The sequence below is a fragment of the Myotis lucifugus genome, unplaced genomic scaffold, assembly GCF_000147115.1.
Source record: "Myotis lucifugus unplaced genomic scaffold, Myoluc2.0 scaffold_14, whole genome shotgun sequence".
In the NCBI taxonomy this organism is placed as follows: domain Eukaryota; kingdom Metazoa; phylum Chordata; class Mammalia; order Chiroptera; family Vespertilionidae; genus Myotis; species Myotis lucifugus.
In genome coordinates, this window is record NW_005871062.1 from 14,010,522 (window position 1) to 14,030,541 (window position 20,020).

The 20,020-nt window shown below is 37.3% G+C and overlaps 1 protein-coding gene across 1 annotated transcript in view; it reads left to right on the forward strand.

Moving 5' to 3' along the window:
• The window catches only part of PEX5L (peroxisomal biogenesis factor 5 like), a 220,511-nt gene that overhangs the window by 131,263 nt on the left and 69,228 nt on the right, over nucleotides 1-20,020 (forward strand). Inside the window, exons 3-4 of the mRNA XM_023750490.1 lie at nucleotides 5,350-5,454; nucleotides 16,336-16,447. Coding sequence (XP_023606258.1) covers nucleotides 5,350-5,454; nucleotides 16,336-16,447 — 217 coding nt within the window. The remainder of the gene's footprint in view (nucleotides 1-5,349; nucleotides 5,455-16,335; nucleotides 16,448-20,020) is intronic.

A 20,020-nucleotide genomic window follows, 5' to 3' on the forward strand; every position in this document is an offset into this window, starting at 1 on the left:
CCCAATTGTTTACATCTAGATATGGGCAAAAGTGAAGATATTGGGAAATACGGATTGACCAGAGTGCCCAGATTGAGTTCTATGTGTACCACTTTTTAAATTTACAAAATATTCTGTTGTGGGGAGAATGAGTTAAGTGTAACTGTGCTAGAACCAGCAATGGCCGGAACCCTCCTGTATGTTGGAAGAAATCTACAGGAACTCACTGCACTGGGCAGGACACAGTATGGTAGACAGGCATCGCCTGCGTTCAGAGGAGACTGGGAAACATTGCTCTCACATTTTCCCGTGTTGGGAGTTTAAAGAGAGCATGACACCCTGACATTTACCTTCCTGAGTAAAAGAATGTTGTCCTTGCTCTGCACATAAGAGACAGAGAGAAAAGTCATCCGAAATTAGTCCGTTTTTGTGGCCAGTTTCCTGCGGGTGCATTTAAGTTCAGAGTCCAGAATTTATGAGTTACAAATGGTTTTAGCATATGCAAAACTGAATACCATTTCATTTGGAACAAACTTACCAAAATGTTATACACACCAGGTATTTGTTTACAGGTATGTATATGTGAAGAAATATATTCAATATATTCACACTTGTGAGCTTGATGGTAGTTTGTCTTCAATAAACATTCATCCTAAAAAACTTCAATGTTGTAAAGATAAAATTTGGGGGTGGAGGGGAATGTCAGACTTGTTAATTTTATTTTCTTATTTCTGTTTTTTCTCAATTTTTGGTAGTCGTGTGTTTTAATTTTTGTTATCAGAATAAAAGGAAGACATTTTAATTTCATATATTAGATGATGTGGGATTACTGGAAATCACTACTATTGTAGTCTTTTACCTTTCCCCTAATTTATTACATCTTCATAGCTTCTATTTAATATTTCTGATAAAAAGACTCGATTATTATTGATAGATTAGGAATAATAAAAATAATTTTTAAATTAAAAAAATTCATATAGTAATAATAGAATCTGCAATTAGAAAATTGCTTATGAATGGACTAATCACGGAATTGCATACTTTTAAGTATCGCATGCACCCAAAATAGATCTCAGAACACCTAGTACCGATGGCATTTAATTGTGCTGAGTTAGCATTTTAATCAGAATTAGAGGGATGCTAAAGCTTATAAACCTAATAAGATTCACAGAATAAAAACAACTGTGACACATGACATGCTTAGGTTAGTTTTCCATGAAGATAAAAAAAAAAAAAAAACAGAAATACTTTGTTAGAATTGTGCTTATGAGTGAAGTCATGGGTAGGCTGATTCTTAGTGACCATTGCAGATTGAAGAAAATCTTTCTCAAAAATGTTGGCTTGATCCAGACTGTATCATCATCCTGAGAAGTAGTTGCTGCCCCAAACTTGGATGATTTCACAAACCCCCTGTACAGATGGATGGCAGTCAGTGAAGCTGGGGGGGAGGGGGGGGGACTGCATGGGAAGCCCTCCGGCCTGTCAAGCCAATGAAGAGATACAGTGAGGTAGACAAGGAAGCTCACAGGCTGGCACTGGGTTTCCTTCCTGCTCAGCCACATACCAGCTTTGAGGCCTTGACCAAGTCACTCCGTCTCTGAGTCTCTGAGCCTCAATGTCCCAAACCACCTAGTAAGACAACGTATACCCCACAGAGATCTCATGCAACAAATAAGTATAAATCCATCCAACACCGAGCAGTGCCCAGCACACAGTAGCTTCTCCAAATACTTCAGTTCCTTCCCTTTTGAGACGGGCCTGGAGCCAACACCTCCTCGTCATCTGGCAGCGGCACAGCCTGGTGTCCAGCCTGAGAAGATCCTGTGACTTCCAGTGCTGTTTACTCTGTTCCTCATGTTCTGTATTTAAGAAAGAGGAGTGAGCCCGCATTGGGTTTCCTTAATTATGTCAGTGTCACTTGCTATATACTCTCCATGTTTCACTCATTTATGCCCAGTCTTATAATAGAAGTTAACAAAAGATTATTCTCAGGTGTTACTATTGTTTGTTAGAAAAGCTATAATTGTATATATTTCACTGCTCAGGAAACAAGGTGATAAAGAGAAATATCGAAGAATATTCTACAGCAAATCACCAGGGAAAAATAGTCAAAAAAAATCTTAAGAACCTTACTCAGGAAGTGGGAAAAGGTGGTTTTGAAGTTTTATTTACAAAAAAAAGGAGAGTGAAATAACTGCTGGAGGGTGTCACGGCATAGTAATCAACTTGTAAAGTGCCACTATTCTTTTCTGCTGTTGCTGAGAATGATGGGATGGGAAAGCACACAGGCTTAATGTAATCCAAAACCACTTACAAGCCTGAGTGTGTATATTCAGTGAAGAGTTCATTTTTGCTGTCTCCATGTTATTTCAAATAATAGATGAATATGTATCCTTCGGTATAGTTATATTTAGAAATTGAGCTTGAAGTCTGGATAATTATGCGCATATAGTTCTTACAATGTTTTGAGCCATTGGCTTCAACAAAGGGAAAAAAACCTCTACAGTTGTATTACTGTCAGCCCCACAGACTACCAATAAGCCAAGTTGTACAGTTTTATGAATTGCCAACTCAATTATCAGTCGGGATCTGAATTTTAGAAATGTTGTCCCAGGAGATCCATGGACAAGTCAGAAATAACACAGTTTGATTTTCAGGTACCAGGTGGAGGTGGCCGTGTGATCTGGGGGAAATCTCGCTTTGATAAATGAGTGTGTTCGCTAGGTTTGGCAGCGGTCTCAGACACTGTATCTGGAACCGTGGCGATGTCATGGTGGCAGACCTTCCCGTTCTGTCCTCGGACTGCACCACACGTGTAAACAGTGAGGCTCTCGGGGGAATGACTCAAAGCCAACAGGCTGTAAAGGGGAACTTTCCTAGCAGGCTCTAACATGGGTGTCATGACTCTTTTCAGGTAGTAGGTGTAACCTTGAAGAAAAAGTGGCACTGTCTTCAAAAAAGTGACCTGACCCTGGCTTTGGTGGGTTTTTCTGCAAGAAATCAAAAGCACCGCATGTGTTAATGATACATCCTTTCTAGCTGACCACTGCTTTGTTCTAGAGTTCAGCATGAAAGGACTAATTTTTGTTTTGGTTTGGTTTTTTTGTTTGTTTGTTTTAGTGAAATGGCATGTCCGTTGCTAATTCTAGCTACTCTAGTTGCACATGTGAAAAATATCTATATGTAGTTTACGGATTGGTAGCATTTCAAATAAGTAGTGAATTGAAATATTGACCTGAAATTTTTTGAGATGCTCATCAATTGACCTTTTTTTTTTTTTCCTTAGCTCAGGATAAGAGTCTGAATTATTATTATTATTTTTAAATTATACCTTGTAACATTAGATTTGTTCTTTTAAGTATGTTAGGAATTTAAATATAAGCATGCCACTTCGTTCATTGCTATCTTATTAGAAGTTCTTGGAGCATGGAAAGAATTCTTCACAAATGATTTTGCTCTTTTGAAAAAAAATAAGCTCAAAAATATTTGTTAAACTATATTTAACCTGTAATGAGAATAGCTTATAAAGGTATGCTAAGCTTATAGTATGTAACGTTTCATCCCAATAACTTTTATATTTTGAAAAAATGTAAAACAATTTAATAGTTCCATAATAATCTTTTCCCAGAATTCAGAATTGTATGCATCTCTATTTTAGGAAGTTCACATTTTAGGAAGTTCATCATTAAAGAATAAACCTGGGATCATTATGCTCCCCAATTTTTAATGTTTTCCTTTATTCTTCTAGTAGTCAGTGATTTTAAGGATTGTGGCCATAGAGACATTCCAGAACATATTTGATAGTAACTCCTGATAAATAAAATCTCTTGTAGTTTATATCCCATCATGGAAATAAACATTATCATTCAATAATGCTAGTTCTTAAATAAAAATTAAAAACAAAGAAATAAACTTTGAGAAATAAAGAGATTCACACATTCTAAAATCTAGTAACTATAAAGTTTTTCTTTGTTTTCATAAATAAAAGCTGCCACTTGTTATTTAGAAAGGAATGCCTGAGAAAATGGATGATTAGCACATAACAAACTGAGGGCACAGGAGTTATAGTAGAATGCAATTAGAGTCACTCCTTATTCATCTCAGAAGACTTGCTTCCTGGAATAGACCTACCTTCTAAACTCTTAAAGTACTGTGCAAGACCATGATAATGTGATTCTACTCTTTTGCATTACATAGAAAGGATCAAGATTTATTAACCTCTAGAATTCATATTAACCCTAACTCCCATTTATGTTGGATTGCTCTTAATCCCCTTTCAGACAACAGACCACATATGTCCATTTTTGTTTCTGGGCCTATGATGTCTCTATATGCTACATTTGTATTTTAAATAGATTTACAGCACAGATATTCATGTGTGCTCTTATTATAAAATTATTTTCTCCAGAGAGGCTTTGCCCAGAGACATAAGAAAATTAAAGTTTTCTGTTTTTAAAGTGTTTAGAGATTATTTATTTTTACATAGTATGAGATGCTTCTAATTGGATCAAGAAGGTAGTATTTTATTTCATTTTTTCCATGATGCTGTATCTACTCTCAAAAATTAAAAATCTAGTAAACCAAAAAGACAGAAAGCCAGCATACCCCTTTATAGTTTATAACTGTTTGTATGAGACAAAAAATGTAGGGAATATATATACCTACATATTTATATCTATATCTATCAATGCCTCAATTAGTAATCATTTTTATTTATGTCTGGATTTACAGATTCTCCAATAAAAAGAGATTTTAAAATTCTATTAAAATTATTTGGTCTCAAAAACATAGAGAGTTACAAGTTTTTTTCATACTAGCTCCACAAAGTAAGCTAGGTGAATTCCCGTGACATTAGACCACTGAAGAATTTTTGAGATGTTTTTATGACACTTTTATTCTTTTTATGCCCAATCCACTCAAAAATGACAGACTCCAGAGACCACCCACCAAGCCCTCCATGGGAATCAGACCCTGATCCCAATCTCTGTCCCAGACTCCTGTCATTCAAACGTTTTAGAAATTATATAGGAATAATTTATAAATGAACATAACAGGCAATTCATACTGTATTTAAATAGATGCTATAAATTATGTTCATGTCATGTAAATTGCCTAAAATATACCATACATATAAAGTACTATGTTAAAATTAAATGTCAGTTGTAAAGGTGAAAAAGTAGCTCAAGTTCACAAACAATCTTTTTTCAGATATTGTGTGTTTTCTCTTCAGCCAAAAGCCTCAAGATTCACTTGCAGCAGCCTACTTCTTCATTTATGTTGGATTGGTCTTTAAACATTAGACGATCTTGTAATAATTAATAACTTAAAGATTTCTCCTGACACAAGTCATTGTTGATTTCACTGTTATAGGGAAAAGGCTCTAGGGCGGCAGATAAGGCTGTTGCCATGGTGATGAAGGAGATACCGAGGGAGGAGTCTGCTGAAGAAAAGCCCCTCCTTACTATGACATCACAGGTGGGCAGACCCATAGGGCTCCTGTAGGAAGCTGACATATGTTAATATATCAGACCTTGTGATTTTTAACTAGCAAAAAAAAAAACAAAACAACCAAAAACATTAACTTGAACTAATTTCTAAAGCACAGTTTCAATGAAACAATTATACATTATAAAGTGAAAACGAAAATTGCTAAGAAAAATTTCATCGTTTAGTTATTTATTTTTGAATATTAATTTTCATTACTTAACTTCAGCTTAAAAATGTATGTGCAAGTAAAATATGTTGCTTCTTTATAAAGGAGTCTTGTTAATAACTTTGGGAAAGAAATAACAATTAAGCTAATGATACATTTGAAAAACAACAACCAAAAAAATCAAATTCCTTTGAATAAATAACAAGTTATATGGTATACATATGTCAGTTTACCAGTAGAATATCTAAATTTTCTTAAATGTTAAATATATTTATGTTGTGACTATGCATACTACATATATGTCTATACATATTTATGTGGGTGACTAATTTACAGGATTGAGCCAGAAGTCCCTGAGTCCCCCCGCAGAAAATGGCATCTGTGACCCCTCTTCTACTTAGTGACCTTGGCAACAAAAATATCTCTATTATAAGCACATGAGAGCCATTTTCAGCATTTATTATAGCAAATATAGAAAAAAGTTTGCATTTATATGCGAAGACATGCTGAGACTGTGAATCCTGTATGTCCTCAGGGACTTTTGAAACACCCTGTAAAATCCACATAAATATGTATAATATACCCATCACCACTCTGTGGAACTATCAGTTTTAAATTCTTAAATGAAAAATATTTTTACTTGCATTTATCTTATAATTTAGATTAGGTTGTTATCTTAAATATTTCCTTTTTTTTCCATAATGCAGTAGTAAATGCAGTTATTCAGTTCCAATTATATGAACATGTCTACAATTAGAAAAATGTCCATATGCAGTCCTCATGAAAGGCATTTATCTCAAAAGCTAAATTATGGCAACTTATTTTCAGAATAGCATCAGAGCACATCCCCAGCTGCTGCCAGCATGTGTGGTTTTCTTTATTCTAAACGCTATGTTGTAAGGAACGAAAATTATAACAACATATAACATCAACATTGAGTATTTAAAAAAAGTTATTAATGATTCCCAGGACTTTGGCATAAGTTTTATGTTGTGAGTTTTTTATCCATGAAAAAAGAGATGCTTCTTCCCAATGACACAGTCGTCGTGGGAAAGAAATTTGCTTGATATTTACCAAGGTCTCCATTCTTTACACAATTTGCATAGTAAAACATACACAGTTTTACATTGATCTCTTGCCCTTTGAAGAATCCATGTTCAAAATATTCAGCCCATAGTTTCTCAGGTCGATGCTGAGGGAAGTGAGAACCACTTTAAGTTCTCGGCTAAGGACAGAACCACATACATCGGTAGATAAGACCTATCCAGAGTTGGAATTGGCATAGTTGTGCTACAACGTATCATCTCAGGACATCACGATTTAGGACAGGGTCTAGTTCGCAAAATTCCTTTTCCCCCAACCCTCGTATTGGTATGTGCTTCCCAGTAATCCTTTTTAAATGTCCAAAATTACCATTGTCACCTAAGCTTGAATTTAAAATTTAATGCAAAACAATATTTTTTATTTTTTAATTTAGAAAAAAAATTGTGATTACCATTTTCTCATATTCAGAACATTTGTGTGTACCAAGTTCCTTATTTAATCCCTGTCGAATGTTGCATTAACTGTTTTTGAGATATTGGTTACAATTTTACTGCATGAAGATTACACAATGCTTTCTTTGATGCATCTTATTCTTGTTGCATACTGGCAAGTTTATGAATCAGCAAACAGAGTTCTGATTCATAACATGTAATGCACCTGTTGTGTTGATCATTTTATGAAATGAATTCAGTGACGGCTGTGATACAATTATTTCTCAGTCAAATGCAGTTTTCTTAGTTGATATACTTTTTCCACTGTACACAAGTGGCTTCTTCCCTGCTATGCACAAGCCCAAAAGCAGCAGAATGATCTGAAAAAGTGAGTACTTCTCATGGCAACCACAGCATCAGTCCGTGTACCATACCACATTCTTACACATGTGAGCGCATTAGTCTTGAAACGTGTTTGTCCCGGTGTCTTCTGTAAAGCCTTTTATGACATAGCGCTACATACTGCTGAATACATCGACTCATCTTCATCACTGGTATGTCGATGCCAGCTGCTCATTCATAGATTTCAGACATGGCTGAAGCCGATCGCTGCTCTCTCAGTGGCGTCCTTGGCACAATCACAATGGATAAAGTACAGACACGTCCTTGGAACACTGAGTTCCTAACCTGTTTAGTAACTGTTTATTCAACAGATTGTAACTGCAGAATAATTTACACTGAAGGATTTTCTTGTATTGTGTGATTATTATGATCTCTTTGAGAGGGATTTAGCCAAACATACTCCAGGGAAGTCATTCATAGTACATTGAACAAACCAAACAAAACAGAAGAGTTGGCCAGGTGACCTGAACTCAGAGTTTGCTGGACCCCTTTTCATTTAATGTAATTATTAATTCTGTATCAACAAACAATATGTCAAGCACTTCAAAGAAGCTCAAGTTCATGCTGTCCTAGACTAACACTTAAAGTCAAACAGTATGTAAACAAGTGTGCATTGATGAAAGGATTGAAGGAAAGAAAAAAATACTGTAGGTGAATTGTCAAGTCTTTAAAGAGAAAGTTTCGCTAGACCTGTGCTGTCCAATACAGTAGGCAGTAGCCACATGTGTCTGTTGAGCCCTTTGTAACTACCCCAAATTGCAATGTGCTATAAGTATAAAATACACACCAGATTTTGTGCAAAAAATGATATAAACTGACACATTAATAATTTTATTTTGATTACAGTTGAAATGAGAAGATTTTGGATATACGGGGTTAGGTAAAATGTATTGTCAAAATTATTTTCACCATTTTCTTTTCACTTTTTAAAAAAGCTACTAGAAAGCTTAAAATTACTACACTGTCATTATCTTTCTATTGAGCACTACTCTAGACTGTAATAGTATAAATAAATCCACTTCGAGGGTAGAAGGAAAAACTATATGTCAAAGATTGATTATATTGTAGAAAAATTATATTCTTTATGAAAATGAAATGACTTTAGCAAATATTTTTCTCTCATAAGGAACCCTAGAAATTTTCATTTTAGCCATATTTCCTGGTACTTTTTTAGCAAGGTATATATCCCCTTCATTTTTTGCTATAGAGCACATTGTCTTAAAACTATGTGTTCCAGACCTCTTATTGTTAAGATTTTTTTCATGTTTTTGCAAACTTTGTTTTTCTATATATCCCACCCCTTATACCTTAATATTAATTTAATTTTTTGTGTCTGATAAAGATAAAAAGAGTAATGTCCTTGGTTGGAAAAATATTCTCAAGGCTACTAAGTATAGCCTTATTCGGGGTAGGTTTCTATTACTAACTTGAAACAATTGTTTTAATTATGTTCTCCTGCCTGCCCTAGTGTTAGTACTACCCCAGTTGTAAAGAGTAATACCTGTTCATTTTCCCATGAATAACTTCACAATTATAAATATAACTATCCTGTCAGGAAAATATTTGAGATTTAGATCAAGTCAGAGTTGAAAGTTATCACATGGTTATTCTCTATAAAAAGATCTACTGGGACTCATATACTGTATAAAAACTGGGCCGTGGGCAGAACCATTAGTACTATTAGCTCATAAGAAATAAATTCTGCCCAGTGTCAGAGGTACCAAGACAAAGCCACCAAGATCTGAGTATTTAAGGGGCTCATGATAATGATTTAGTTGTCTTGTCTTTTCAATGGATTTATCAGTTAACTTAGTTTTGATAGGGTCACTATTTTGATGGGCATTGCACAAATTTCTCAATTTGGATACAACTAATAAAGCCATAAACAAATAGTTCAATTACAAAATTATGAGTGAAACCTACTCACCAAATGGCACATGCTTTGAATCAACAGTGTCAGGAATAATAAAGGCAATTTCAAAATGCATAAAGATATACCTTTTAAAAGCATATTTGTGTTTTCATTTTTATATAAATAAAACATTATGCCAAAACCGGTTTGGCTCAGTGGATAGAGCGTCGGCCTGCGGACTGAGGGGTCCCAGGTTCGATTCCGGTCAAGGGCATGTACCTGGGTTGCGCACATCCCCAGTGGGAGATGTGCAGGAGGCAGCTGATCGATGTTTCTCTCTCATCGATGTTTCTGACTATCTCTCTCCCTTCCTCTCTGTAAAAAATCAATAAAATATATTTAATTTTTATATAAATAAAACATTATTAAATTTTTTTTATTATTTAGATGAGATAAAAGACATGGTGTACTTTTGCAATTCTTAAAATCAACATTACAAATATGAGGTATTTGTCAACTGTTTTTAACTTATTAACTTCAATGTTTTAACTTTTAAAATTATTTTTTAAGTACTAAAATGCTTAAAAATAAAAACAGAATATTTTACTTTAAAACAATTTTGAGATCATCAATCTGAATTGTAAAGTGATGAAATAATGAGTTATTATTCTTGACAGACCCTGTTTTATCATTGAAATGTATTTTGATTTGAAGTTAATTCATACTGATATAAGTTATCACAAACTTTTAGCTCTATATTTTTTAATGAAACACCTAAGCTATATGTTGGTTAAAGACAAATAAGCTTAGATTTAAGTCACAAAATAAGCTATATAAACATATACTGGAGCTTAAGTAACAGACAGTATTAAAAGCAGAAAAATCTCCTTTCGTCTTGGCTAAATATTCCCCTGTAGCTTAGATCATATAATAATTTATTTTTTAACATTGAAATGAGAGAAATTCAAGTTGAACTAAGACAAATGCATTTTTAGACAAAGTTTTAAAACAGATCATAATTCATTAAAGCTGGATGATATTATCTGCATTTTGTTCAACACAAAACATAGTGTTGATGTAAATTAACAACCAGTTTGGTCCTGTGGTGGCTAATATTGGCCACACCAACTAACCAGTCTAAGTCATAAGTAAAGTGAAGATATTTGAATATTTCGTTCACAAGCTATGATTACAAAGAAGGTGTAAGGTTCAATAGTCTTTTGAATTCTGAATAACAAACCCCTCCTTGCAAGTTCTCATCTATCTTCTAACTTCCACTGTTTCCTTTTGTTTCCATGTCCATTGATCGTATAAGGGTTTTCCCTCAAAATCTCAAAATTTGTATCTCTGACCTAAAACCTCTGTGTGTTGATCTGTCACTGGCCTCCCATTTGCTTTGGTCTTTATCCTTCTCCCAAGGATTACATGGAGCAGGCCTGTGACTTTATTTCAATTTTTCTCGTTGGGCATTCACTCTTTGCATTCTTCACTTTTTGATAGAAGCCTTGCATTTGGAAATGTTCCCTTAAGTACCTCTAGGTTTCCAAACATTTAAATAATGTGACACTGGGTGGTGGGGAGGGTGATGGACTTACATTTGTGGTTTAAAACCTGTCAGGAAATTGGTAAACATTTCTGAGGACCCCTGGCCTCTCTGAGTTGATGAAACCCGGTATGAAATCAAGGCTGCCCATACAATCATTCTTTTGTACAATTCACCATTTAGTTAGACATAAAATCAGTCAACATTTATTAAACTGCTACTGTGAAATACAAATGTTAAGTGGATAAGGTCTCTACTCTCAAAGAGGTCATAGTCGAGTGGGAGGAAAGGAGATAAAACTGGGTAAAGGTGGGAATGTGGAGATGCTGTAGGAAGGTGCTTGCTGCCTAGCACTGAAGGTTCCCAATATGCAGTAGAATGGGACCCTGAAAGAGTAATAAGGATGTCACCATTGCAAAGGCCTTTGAACTTATCTCAACATTGAGAAGAGGATGAAGTAGGATGAGAAATGAACATGTAAACAAAGTGAGGCAAACACCTTAGCAGCGAAGGAAGTGGATGGGTCACTTGAACTCCATTACGATAGTCAGATTGGGCCAAAATGGCAATCACTCCAACTCAGTTACTCAAAAAAAATTGGAAACCTTTTGACTCACCTTTTTTATTATTTTTATAACATCAATGTACTCTGTATCCAAAGGATGAAATGTTCACCACACTTGAAAAACAAAGTCTTTTCAAACTGAAGGGAGTAATTCTAAGAAAAGCAAGCAGTATCCTACCAATGAACGAGGAGAGAATAAATGGCATGCAATTTGGAAGGAAAGCTAAGGGGAACTATTTGGGGGATTCAGTTCAGCTAGCAATTTTCCTTTATGACCTAAAAGATTTACTTAGTCTCAAGTCACCATAGGAAAAGTATAAAATTGTTTGAAAATGTGGAGGGGGAGGCCATGTGAAAAGCTATTCTTACCTATACAAATAAAAATAAAATGGGACTCAGTATGGTTAAAATAAGGATTCCTAAATTCATCCGGCTGAACACACAGTTCAAAATCGGACTGTTTGAGAAAGATCTTTTTATATCTTCTGTTTCTGCAGAGTCACTGTCCCTTTGCTAACCATTACTGAGCCCTTCTTATATGAAGGCATTCTGTTCAAAGTTGTGAAGAACATAAATATGAATAAGCCAGAGTCTCTGACCTCAGCGCTTATAAAAAAAGATTTTGTTATGATATCTCCAGTTTCATCTTCCACATCTCAATCGAAATAAAAAAAACTTCCAGTTCCCAAATTATCTTCCCATGCTATCTGGAACCTGGCCCTTTATCTTCTTCACCTCTGAGCCCTGTCACTATTCCCCATTCCAACCCCAGCATTTCCCAAGAGCTGAACTGTGCTTCAGCCTAAAAACACAGACACAGAAAGTAGTTTATTTCCTCTGATTTGTGTCTATGGAGAAAGCCAGAAGAGCAGCTCAGTTCATGGGAATTGGGTAGACATAACATCTCTATCAGTCCAGGTATGACATGTGGTCAGGAACAAGATAGTAGGTGTAGAAGAGACACAGGCTTTGTGAGGCAGGGGTAGGAGAAGACTGGAGAAGCCATGCCATAGTCCTGGGCTCCCTAAAGTCTCTCTGAACACCTCTTCTTTGGTTGAGAAACACTGAGAATGCTTTCTCCAGAAAATAAGTCTGAAGTATGAAAGAAGAGAGAGACTCCTCCAAAAAATCCAATTACCTTTGATAAAGTAGACTTGCCTAAAAGGGTGGGCCTCTCAGTTAATTGTGCTTTTTCCTTTTTTGCCCCAGTTAGATGTTTATGGGGACAAAGGTCTTACTTTCTAGAATTCCTTTGTCATTTTTCAGTGTTTACAACTAAAAGTATAGAAATCTAACAATCTGGCTTCCTAAAACTTATGCCTATTCCACAAAAGAATTTAATTGTATCCAAAGTTAAGAAAAAGTATATGGGGGCTTTTGTGGACTATAATTTATACTTATCTTTATACTAGAGGCCCAGTGCACAAAATTCATGCACTGGTGGTGGCGGGGTGTGTCCCTCAGCCCAGCCTGCACCCTCTCACAATCTGGGACTGCTGGCTCCCAACCGCTTGCCTGCCTGCCTGCCTGCCTGATTGCCCCTAACCACTTCTGCCTGCCAGTCTGATCACCCCCTAACCACTCCCCTGCCAGCCTGATCAATGCCTAACTGCTCCCCTGATGGCCCAATCACCCCCAACTGCCCTCCCCTGCGGGCCTGGTCGCCCCTAACTGCCCTTCCCTGCCAGCCCAGTCACCCCCAACTGCCCTCCCCTGCAGGCCTGGTCACCCCTAACTGCCCTCCCCTGCCGGCCATCTTGTGGCTGTGGGCACCACCATCTTTGAGGGTGTGACAGTCAATTAGCATATTCCCTCCTTATTGGCTGTGGGTGCCACCATCTTTGAGGGCAGGGCAGTCAATCACCATATTCCCTCTTTATTAGATAGGATAATAATTGATCTTCAAATCATGACTAAGAAAATAACTACATTATTCTTAGTTATCTATCAATATCATCAGACTTCTTCAGAGAAATAATGGCTATCAAAGAGATAGTTAGGACATTGCATATATATATATATATATATATATATATATATATATATATAAACTTTTAAAGTTGCGGTTGTATTGGTTATATTTACTCTTTGTACCTTATGCGCCTTAGCCAATAGATCTGAGACCTAGAACTAGAGACCAAGTCATTAAAATGCACTGCTTACTTAATGCTAATGCTAGCCCAGCCGTGGGCAAACTACGGCCCGCGGGCCGGATCCGGCCTGTTTGAAATGAATAAAACTAAAAAAAAAAAAGACCGTACCCTTTTATGTAATGATGTTTACTTTGAATTTATATTAGTTCACACAAACACTCCATCCATGCTTTTGTTCCGGCCCTCCGGTCCAGTTTAAGAACCCTCGAGTCAAAAAGTTTGCCCACCCCTGTGCTAGCCTGTTACACTAACTTCTGTGAGTATAGTGTGGTGCCATACTTGATGGTGACCTTCACCCTCCATGAATGTTTATAGCGCAGTAGAATCCAGATCTCATTTGACATGAGAATGACATGGCCTGGAGATAAGCATTGTTGCTAAGTCAGGACCATCACATCCCTCTGGTGATATCACACTAGATGGGTTCATTACACTTAGCACATATGGTTAAAGGGGCAAGTTCTACCAAGAAATATACATTAATGTATGGGTCCTTTGGAAGCTCTTATATACACAAAGCTTTTACATGACCAAACTATAAATGAAATACAAGTCCTAGAAAACTAATCACATTTTCAGAAAAAGTACATGGCGAATTTTGTGGACTCAGAAGGGTTCCCAGAATCAGTGATGTTTAACCATGTCTTCATTTTCTAGTATATTATATTCTGTGTCAGTGCTTTCAACTACATTTCCAGATGGTAAAATTGACTTTTATACGAGAAAATATTATAAATCACTCCTAAACTCAAATAGACCACAGCATTTACAAAAATTCAAATATATTTTATCCCAGAAATATGAAAGGCTCATAGTCCCTCAACATCAAAAAATATTTCAACATAAATAAGATGGATGATACCCAAGAATGTTCAAATTCAGAAAAAATTCAAAGGTACTCAGAGTTTCACTCATCAGTTAAAGGGACATCCCCCCCCCCCAAAAAAAAGGTTAAGACCAAAACATAGGTTAAGACCTTAGATAATTTGATTCCTAGAAGAATCTGAGTCTGTATACATGTAACACTAAACTTATACTAATTGAAGACATTTCTATCACTGTAACTTAAACACTAAAAGGAAATGGGCATTCTCCAGGCTTACCCCTTGATAATGTCTGCATATTACTATGTATGAAAGTCAAATCACCAGTTCTATGTCAAAATCTTAAACTCCAGTGAAGATCTGAGGTTTATCCCTGTAGGATGAACATGAAAAAGTACCAAATTGCCTCTTAGCTTTTGGTCCCCGAATGATCGCTAAATGTTTCCATATTCTTCCTTCAATATTAACAGTATTGCATTTTTTTCTTCCCATATTTACCATTATTCATAGGTCTCTTGCCATCTTCCATAAGTTCTAAGCTATAATACCACTGACACTGTGCTAAAGAAATAATAAAGTGAAAGTGAGTAGAGTCACATAAAATATTTTGGGTAATACTCAAAAACACTTCATTCATATTTTATATCTCTTTTAAAATACAGCCTTGCAAATCAGTATTTTTAAAATCTAGAGATTTTTAGGCTTATCTTTTTTTATATAATGCATAGAAAACTAATGACTATGCCCATTTTAAGAAAGGCCAATATAAAATCTTGTGAAAAACTAAGGCAATTAATTTAATTTAAGGATTAACCACTTTTGGATCATCAGTATATTTTTTCCCTTAATCACAGAAATAGAACTTAAGGAAGTCTGAATTCAAGAGGCACAGAATTAGTGATAGTAAATGGATGGCTGCCACTGATAGATAGAGACCTACTTAAAATCAAACTGAGCCCTAGCTGGTTTGGCTCAGTGGATAGAGCATCGGCCTGCGGATTGAAGGGTCCTAGGTTCCACGTCCACGGGGTTTCGGGCTCAATCTCCGGAGCAGGGCGGGGGACATGCAAGAGGCAGCCAATCAATGATTCTCTCTCATCATTGATGTTTCTATCTCTCTCACCCTCTCCCTTCCTCTCTGAAATCAATAAAAAATATTTTTTTAAAAATTTAAACTGAAAAAGTTCTGAAATTACAGAACAAGCCTATGGGAAAGTATCATTGAATTCACAGAAATCTGCTTTACATATAGATTTTCACAAACATATCTACTAGACATGTAGGTAATATGACAGCTAATATAACAATATTTTGTACTCTTTCAAAATAATGTTTGTTACGCACTACAAAAGCTTAAAGCATTACAAAGAAGTGTAAGTAAGGGTGTGCGCCAGTAGGTGACTTGAGCTTTTAAAGAGGGAGAAAGGAGTGTTTATCCCCACACACAGATGCGTGTGCTGTCACCACAAAACACTGACTGGCTAGTCCTAAACAGAATGAGTTTTCTCAAAATCAAAAGCCACCATTCCAGGTCTTAGTAGGAGCTTACTGTCCAAGGGAAGAGTGGGATTGGTCCTTAGGGACAGTGATTCAATAGGTATTATTTCCTACATATTGAAATTAGTGAATAATCCTAAAACTGTCCTAGGAGAAGGAAAAAAGGCTTGAGCTTTAAAAATTGAAGTTGGCTGCATCGAAAATGTTCACACTGCTAAAAGGCTCATTCCCCATCCTTTGGAATTTTTTTTTTCTGCCCCTGCCCTATTATTTATTGGTTTCTTTATTTTTTGGTAGGCTTGCTCTTCTTATTTTGTTGCAAGGCTGCATTTTAACTTATCTGATTCTGCAGTTTAACATGGCCTGTGACACCTGTGTTCATTTGTTCTCAGCTGGTGAATGAACAGCAAGAAAGCAGACCCCTCCTGAGTCCCTCCATCGATGACTTTCTCTGTGAAACCAAATCGGAGGCAATAGCAAGGCCAGTAACGTCCAACACAGCTGGTAATTCTTTCACTTTTAACTGATCCTCGGGTGGAGTTCATTTTCACTGAAGTAAAATACACGTTTTCTTTCCACGATGCATTTTAACTGGAGAAAAATGTTTGCAACTGACTAAAACTTTAGAACATTTATTATTCAACATAAGCCAATGAACCACTTTTCATTATGCTGTAAGAAACTGCGATGTATAATATTACACAACCAGTGTTGCTGAACATTAGCATGCCACTATTAGCAATGAATGGTTTTTCCATACATATTTTCATATTTACATCTCATCTCAAGTCACATGACAGTAAGAAACCTTTAAAACAAAAGCATCTATTTCAGGGTTTTCAAGTTCTGCCTGGAAATACTTTGACAAAAGTCGAGTAAAGTAAAAATATAGGCCACCCCTTCAAGTGGATTGAAATGACAACTAAAATGTCCTAGAGACGTGGGAGATTATAGGCACTAACAAGTATTCATCCACTGAGGGATGTAAGAGGCCTCAGGTATGAATGCCACCTCCTCAAGTATCCTCTGCATTTTCCAATTCTCACTGATACTAAAACTAAGTCACTTAGGTAGGGCCCACCCTGAGGGAGCAACAAAAGATTTGACTCAAAAGCTAATTTTCACCTTTGATATCAGAGGCAGCTTTCAGCATTCACATTCAAAGGCATGTTGTTCAAATAAGAATAAGAAAATGATGTTCAGAATCAGAGAACAAAGGTTATGTTAGGCTGTGGGAGAGAATTTGACAGAGAAAGGAGGTGATAATCACATCCTGTCTTGTTAAATTCCTTCCATCTCCCATCCTGTCCTCAGCTGGCTGTTGCCTGCTATATTTTTGTTATACGCTTAAGTACGTAAACAAAATCACAGGTGAAGGAAATTGTGATTTTTTTTAAACAGGTGCTAAAAATTACACAACAAAAGTAACTAATACAAGACAGAGACATTTTTGTGGGAGTGTTGTCTACAGTCTCTGAGGTCAGAGTTCACTTAGCAGCTCAGTGTCCTCGGGCAAGTTGCTTAACTAGGTCTACTTCCTCATCCATCTAATAATAGTAAGATCTAGATCTTCTAGGTTACTTGGGAAGACTAAACGAAGCAATCTATGTAAGTCTTAACTCCAAGTGAGCTCAACAGCTATTACCATTCCTGTTAGCTATCACACCCAGCACTTCCCTTTTCAAATGCATTAACTTTCTGTATGTCACACCAAAGCAATCATTTTCTACACTCAGCTATCACTTGGAGTAATCAAGCAAATGAAATTGTGTTTGCTGCATTTTAGGCAGGAAATTGGGTAAATTCACATGCTATCCTATCAGAGTCAGCCTCCTGATCTCTGAAACTGGAGCTTCCCCTCCAAAACTGTAGAGCTACCCCCAGAAGAATCCAGAAGATGCTACAAGTAAGTCACTTAGGAGGAGCCCACCAGAAAGAGCCACATGATATTTGGCTCAAAAGCTACTTTCCCTTGGTTTTTCTAACATAGGAGAGACCTGTGAAATATTGGAGGGAAATATCTAAAGAATGTGTCATCTCCTGCAATCCCAGTACCTACAGTATTGCCTCTATTATTAGTTTCTTAGGACTGCCATGGCAAAATATCATAAACTCCATAGATTAAACAACAGAAATGTATTGTCTCCCAGTTCTGGAACCCAGAACTATAAAATCAAGGTCAGTAGGACCATTCTCCCTCTGAGGTGCTTGGGAAGGAGCTCTCCTCGGCCTCTCCTGGTTTCTGGCAGTTCCTGGGCTTGTGGCAGCATAACTGGAATCTTCACCTGACATTATTCCTGTGTGTGGCTCTTTCTGGGGAAGAGAAGTCTAAAAGTCTCCCCTTTTTATAAGGATACCAGTAGGTAGGCCCTACTCCATCATGAATCATCTTAACTAATTATATCTCCATTGACCCTATCACCTTCTTTTTTAAAAAATATACTTTATTGACTTTTTACAGAGAGGAAGGGAGAGGGATAGAGTCAGAAACATCGATGAGAGAGCAACATCGATCAGCTGCCTCCTGCACACCCCCTACTGGGAATGTGCCCGCAACCAAGGTACATGCCCTTGACCGGAATCGAACCTGGGACCCTTCAGTCCACAGGCTGATGCTCTGTCCGCTGAGCCAAACCAGCCAGGACGACCCTATCACCTCCTGAGGCACTGGGGGTTAACTTCAACAATGAGTTTTGGGGGGAACACAACTCAATCCATAATGCCCTCAAAGTAGGGGGTCGGGAAAAGTGATATTTTGAGGCTGGATTTTCCTTTTCTCAGCCTCAGCATTCAGTACATCTGGGTCCCACAGATTCTGATCCTGAAGGAAGACTCTTATTTGATAGTGTGCTTTTTAATCTTAAAAATTATATCTCAAGGCAGAAACACTATATGTTTTTAATCCCTAAGGAATATAGTTCTTTTTTATTATTATTACAAAACTACAATTTACATCTCAATATGCAACATAAATCACATCTTTAAACAGAAAAAGTTTTAGCATTCAAGCATCCTGGAAAGAATTTTTAATTTGTTCCAATAATTTTACAGTTAAATTTTTTAGGCAGGAGATAGAGTTACCATTTTCTTTCCAAATTTTTAATAAAAATAATAATTTTAAAATGGAACATTGTCATTTTATAGAATAGCATGAAATTACATTGAGAAATCAGGACAGTCATTGTATATGACATTCTAAGCCAGGGGTCCTCAAACTACAGCCTGCGGGCCACATGCAAATACAAATATTGTATTTGTTCCCGTTTTGTTTTTTTACTTCAAAATAAGATATGTGCAGTGTGCATAGGAATTTGTTCATAGTTTTTTTTAAAACTATAGTCTGGCCCTCCAACAGTCTGAGGGACAGTGAACTGGCCCCCTGTTTAAAACGTTTGAGGACCCCTGTTCTAGGCATTACACTTCAAAGGGATATTAAACAAACTTGGAGTAAAATATGGAAGAAACCCTGCTTCATGTTTGTACCAAGTCAATCAAGCTGAAATTTGAAGAACCTTATATTAAGACTAGTGGCCCAGTGCATGAAATTCATGCACAGGGGAGGGGGTGTTCCTCAGCCCGGCCTGCACCCTCTCCAATCTGGGACCCCTCAAAGGATGTCCTACTGCCGGTTTACAGGGATCGGGCCTAAACCAGCAGTTGGACATCCCTCTCGCAATCCGGGACTGCTGGATTCTAACTGCTCACCTGCCTGCCTGCCTGCCTGATTGCCCCTAATCACTCTCCTGCCGGCCTGCTCGCCCCCAACTGCCCCCCACGCTGGCCTTCTTGCCCCCAAATGCCCCCCCGCCAGCCTGATCACCCCCAACTGCCCCCCCTGCTGGCCTGCTCACCCCCCCTTCCCTCCCCACTGGCCTGCTTGCTCCCAACTGCCCCCCTGCTGGCCAGCTCACTCCAAACTGCCCCCCTGCTGTCCTGATCACCTCCAACTGAACCCCGACTGATGGCCTGCTTGCCCCCACTGGCCACCCTGCTGGTCGGCTTAAACCCCAATGGCGCCGCCCCCCACAGGCGTGATCACACAAACTGCCCTCCCCTCTTGCCTCTAAACTCCTCTAC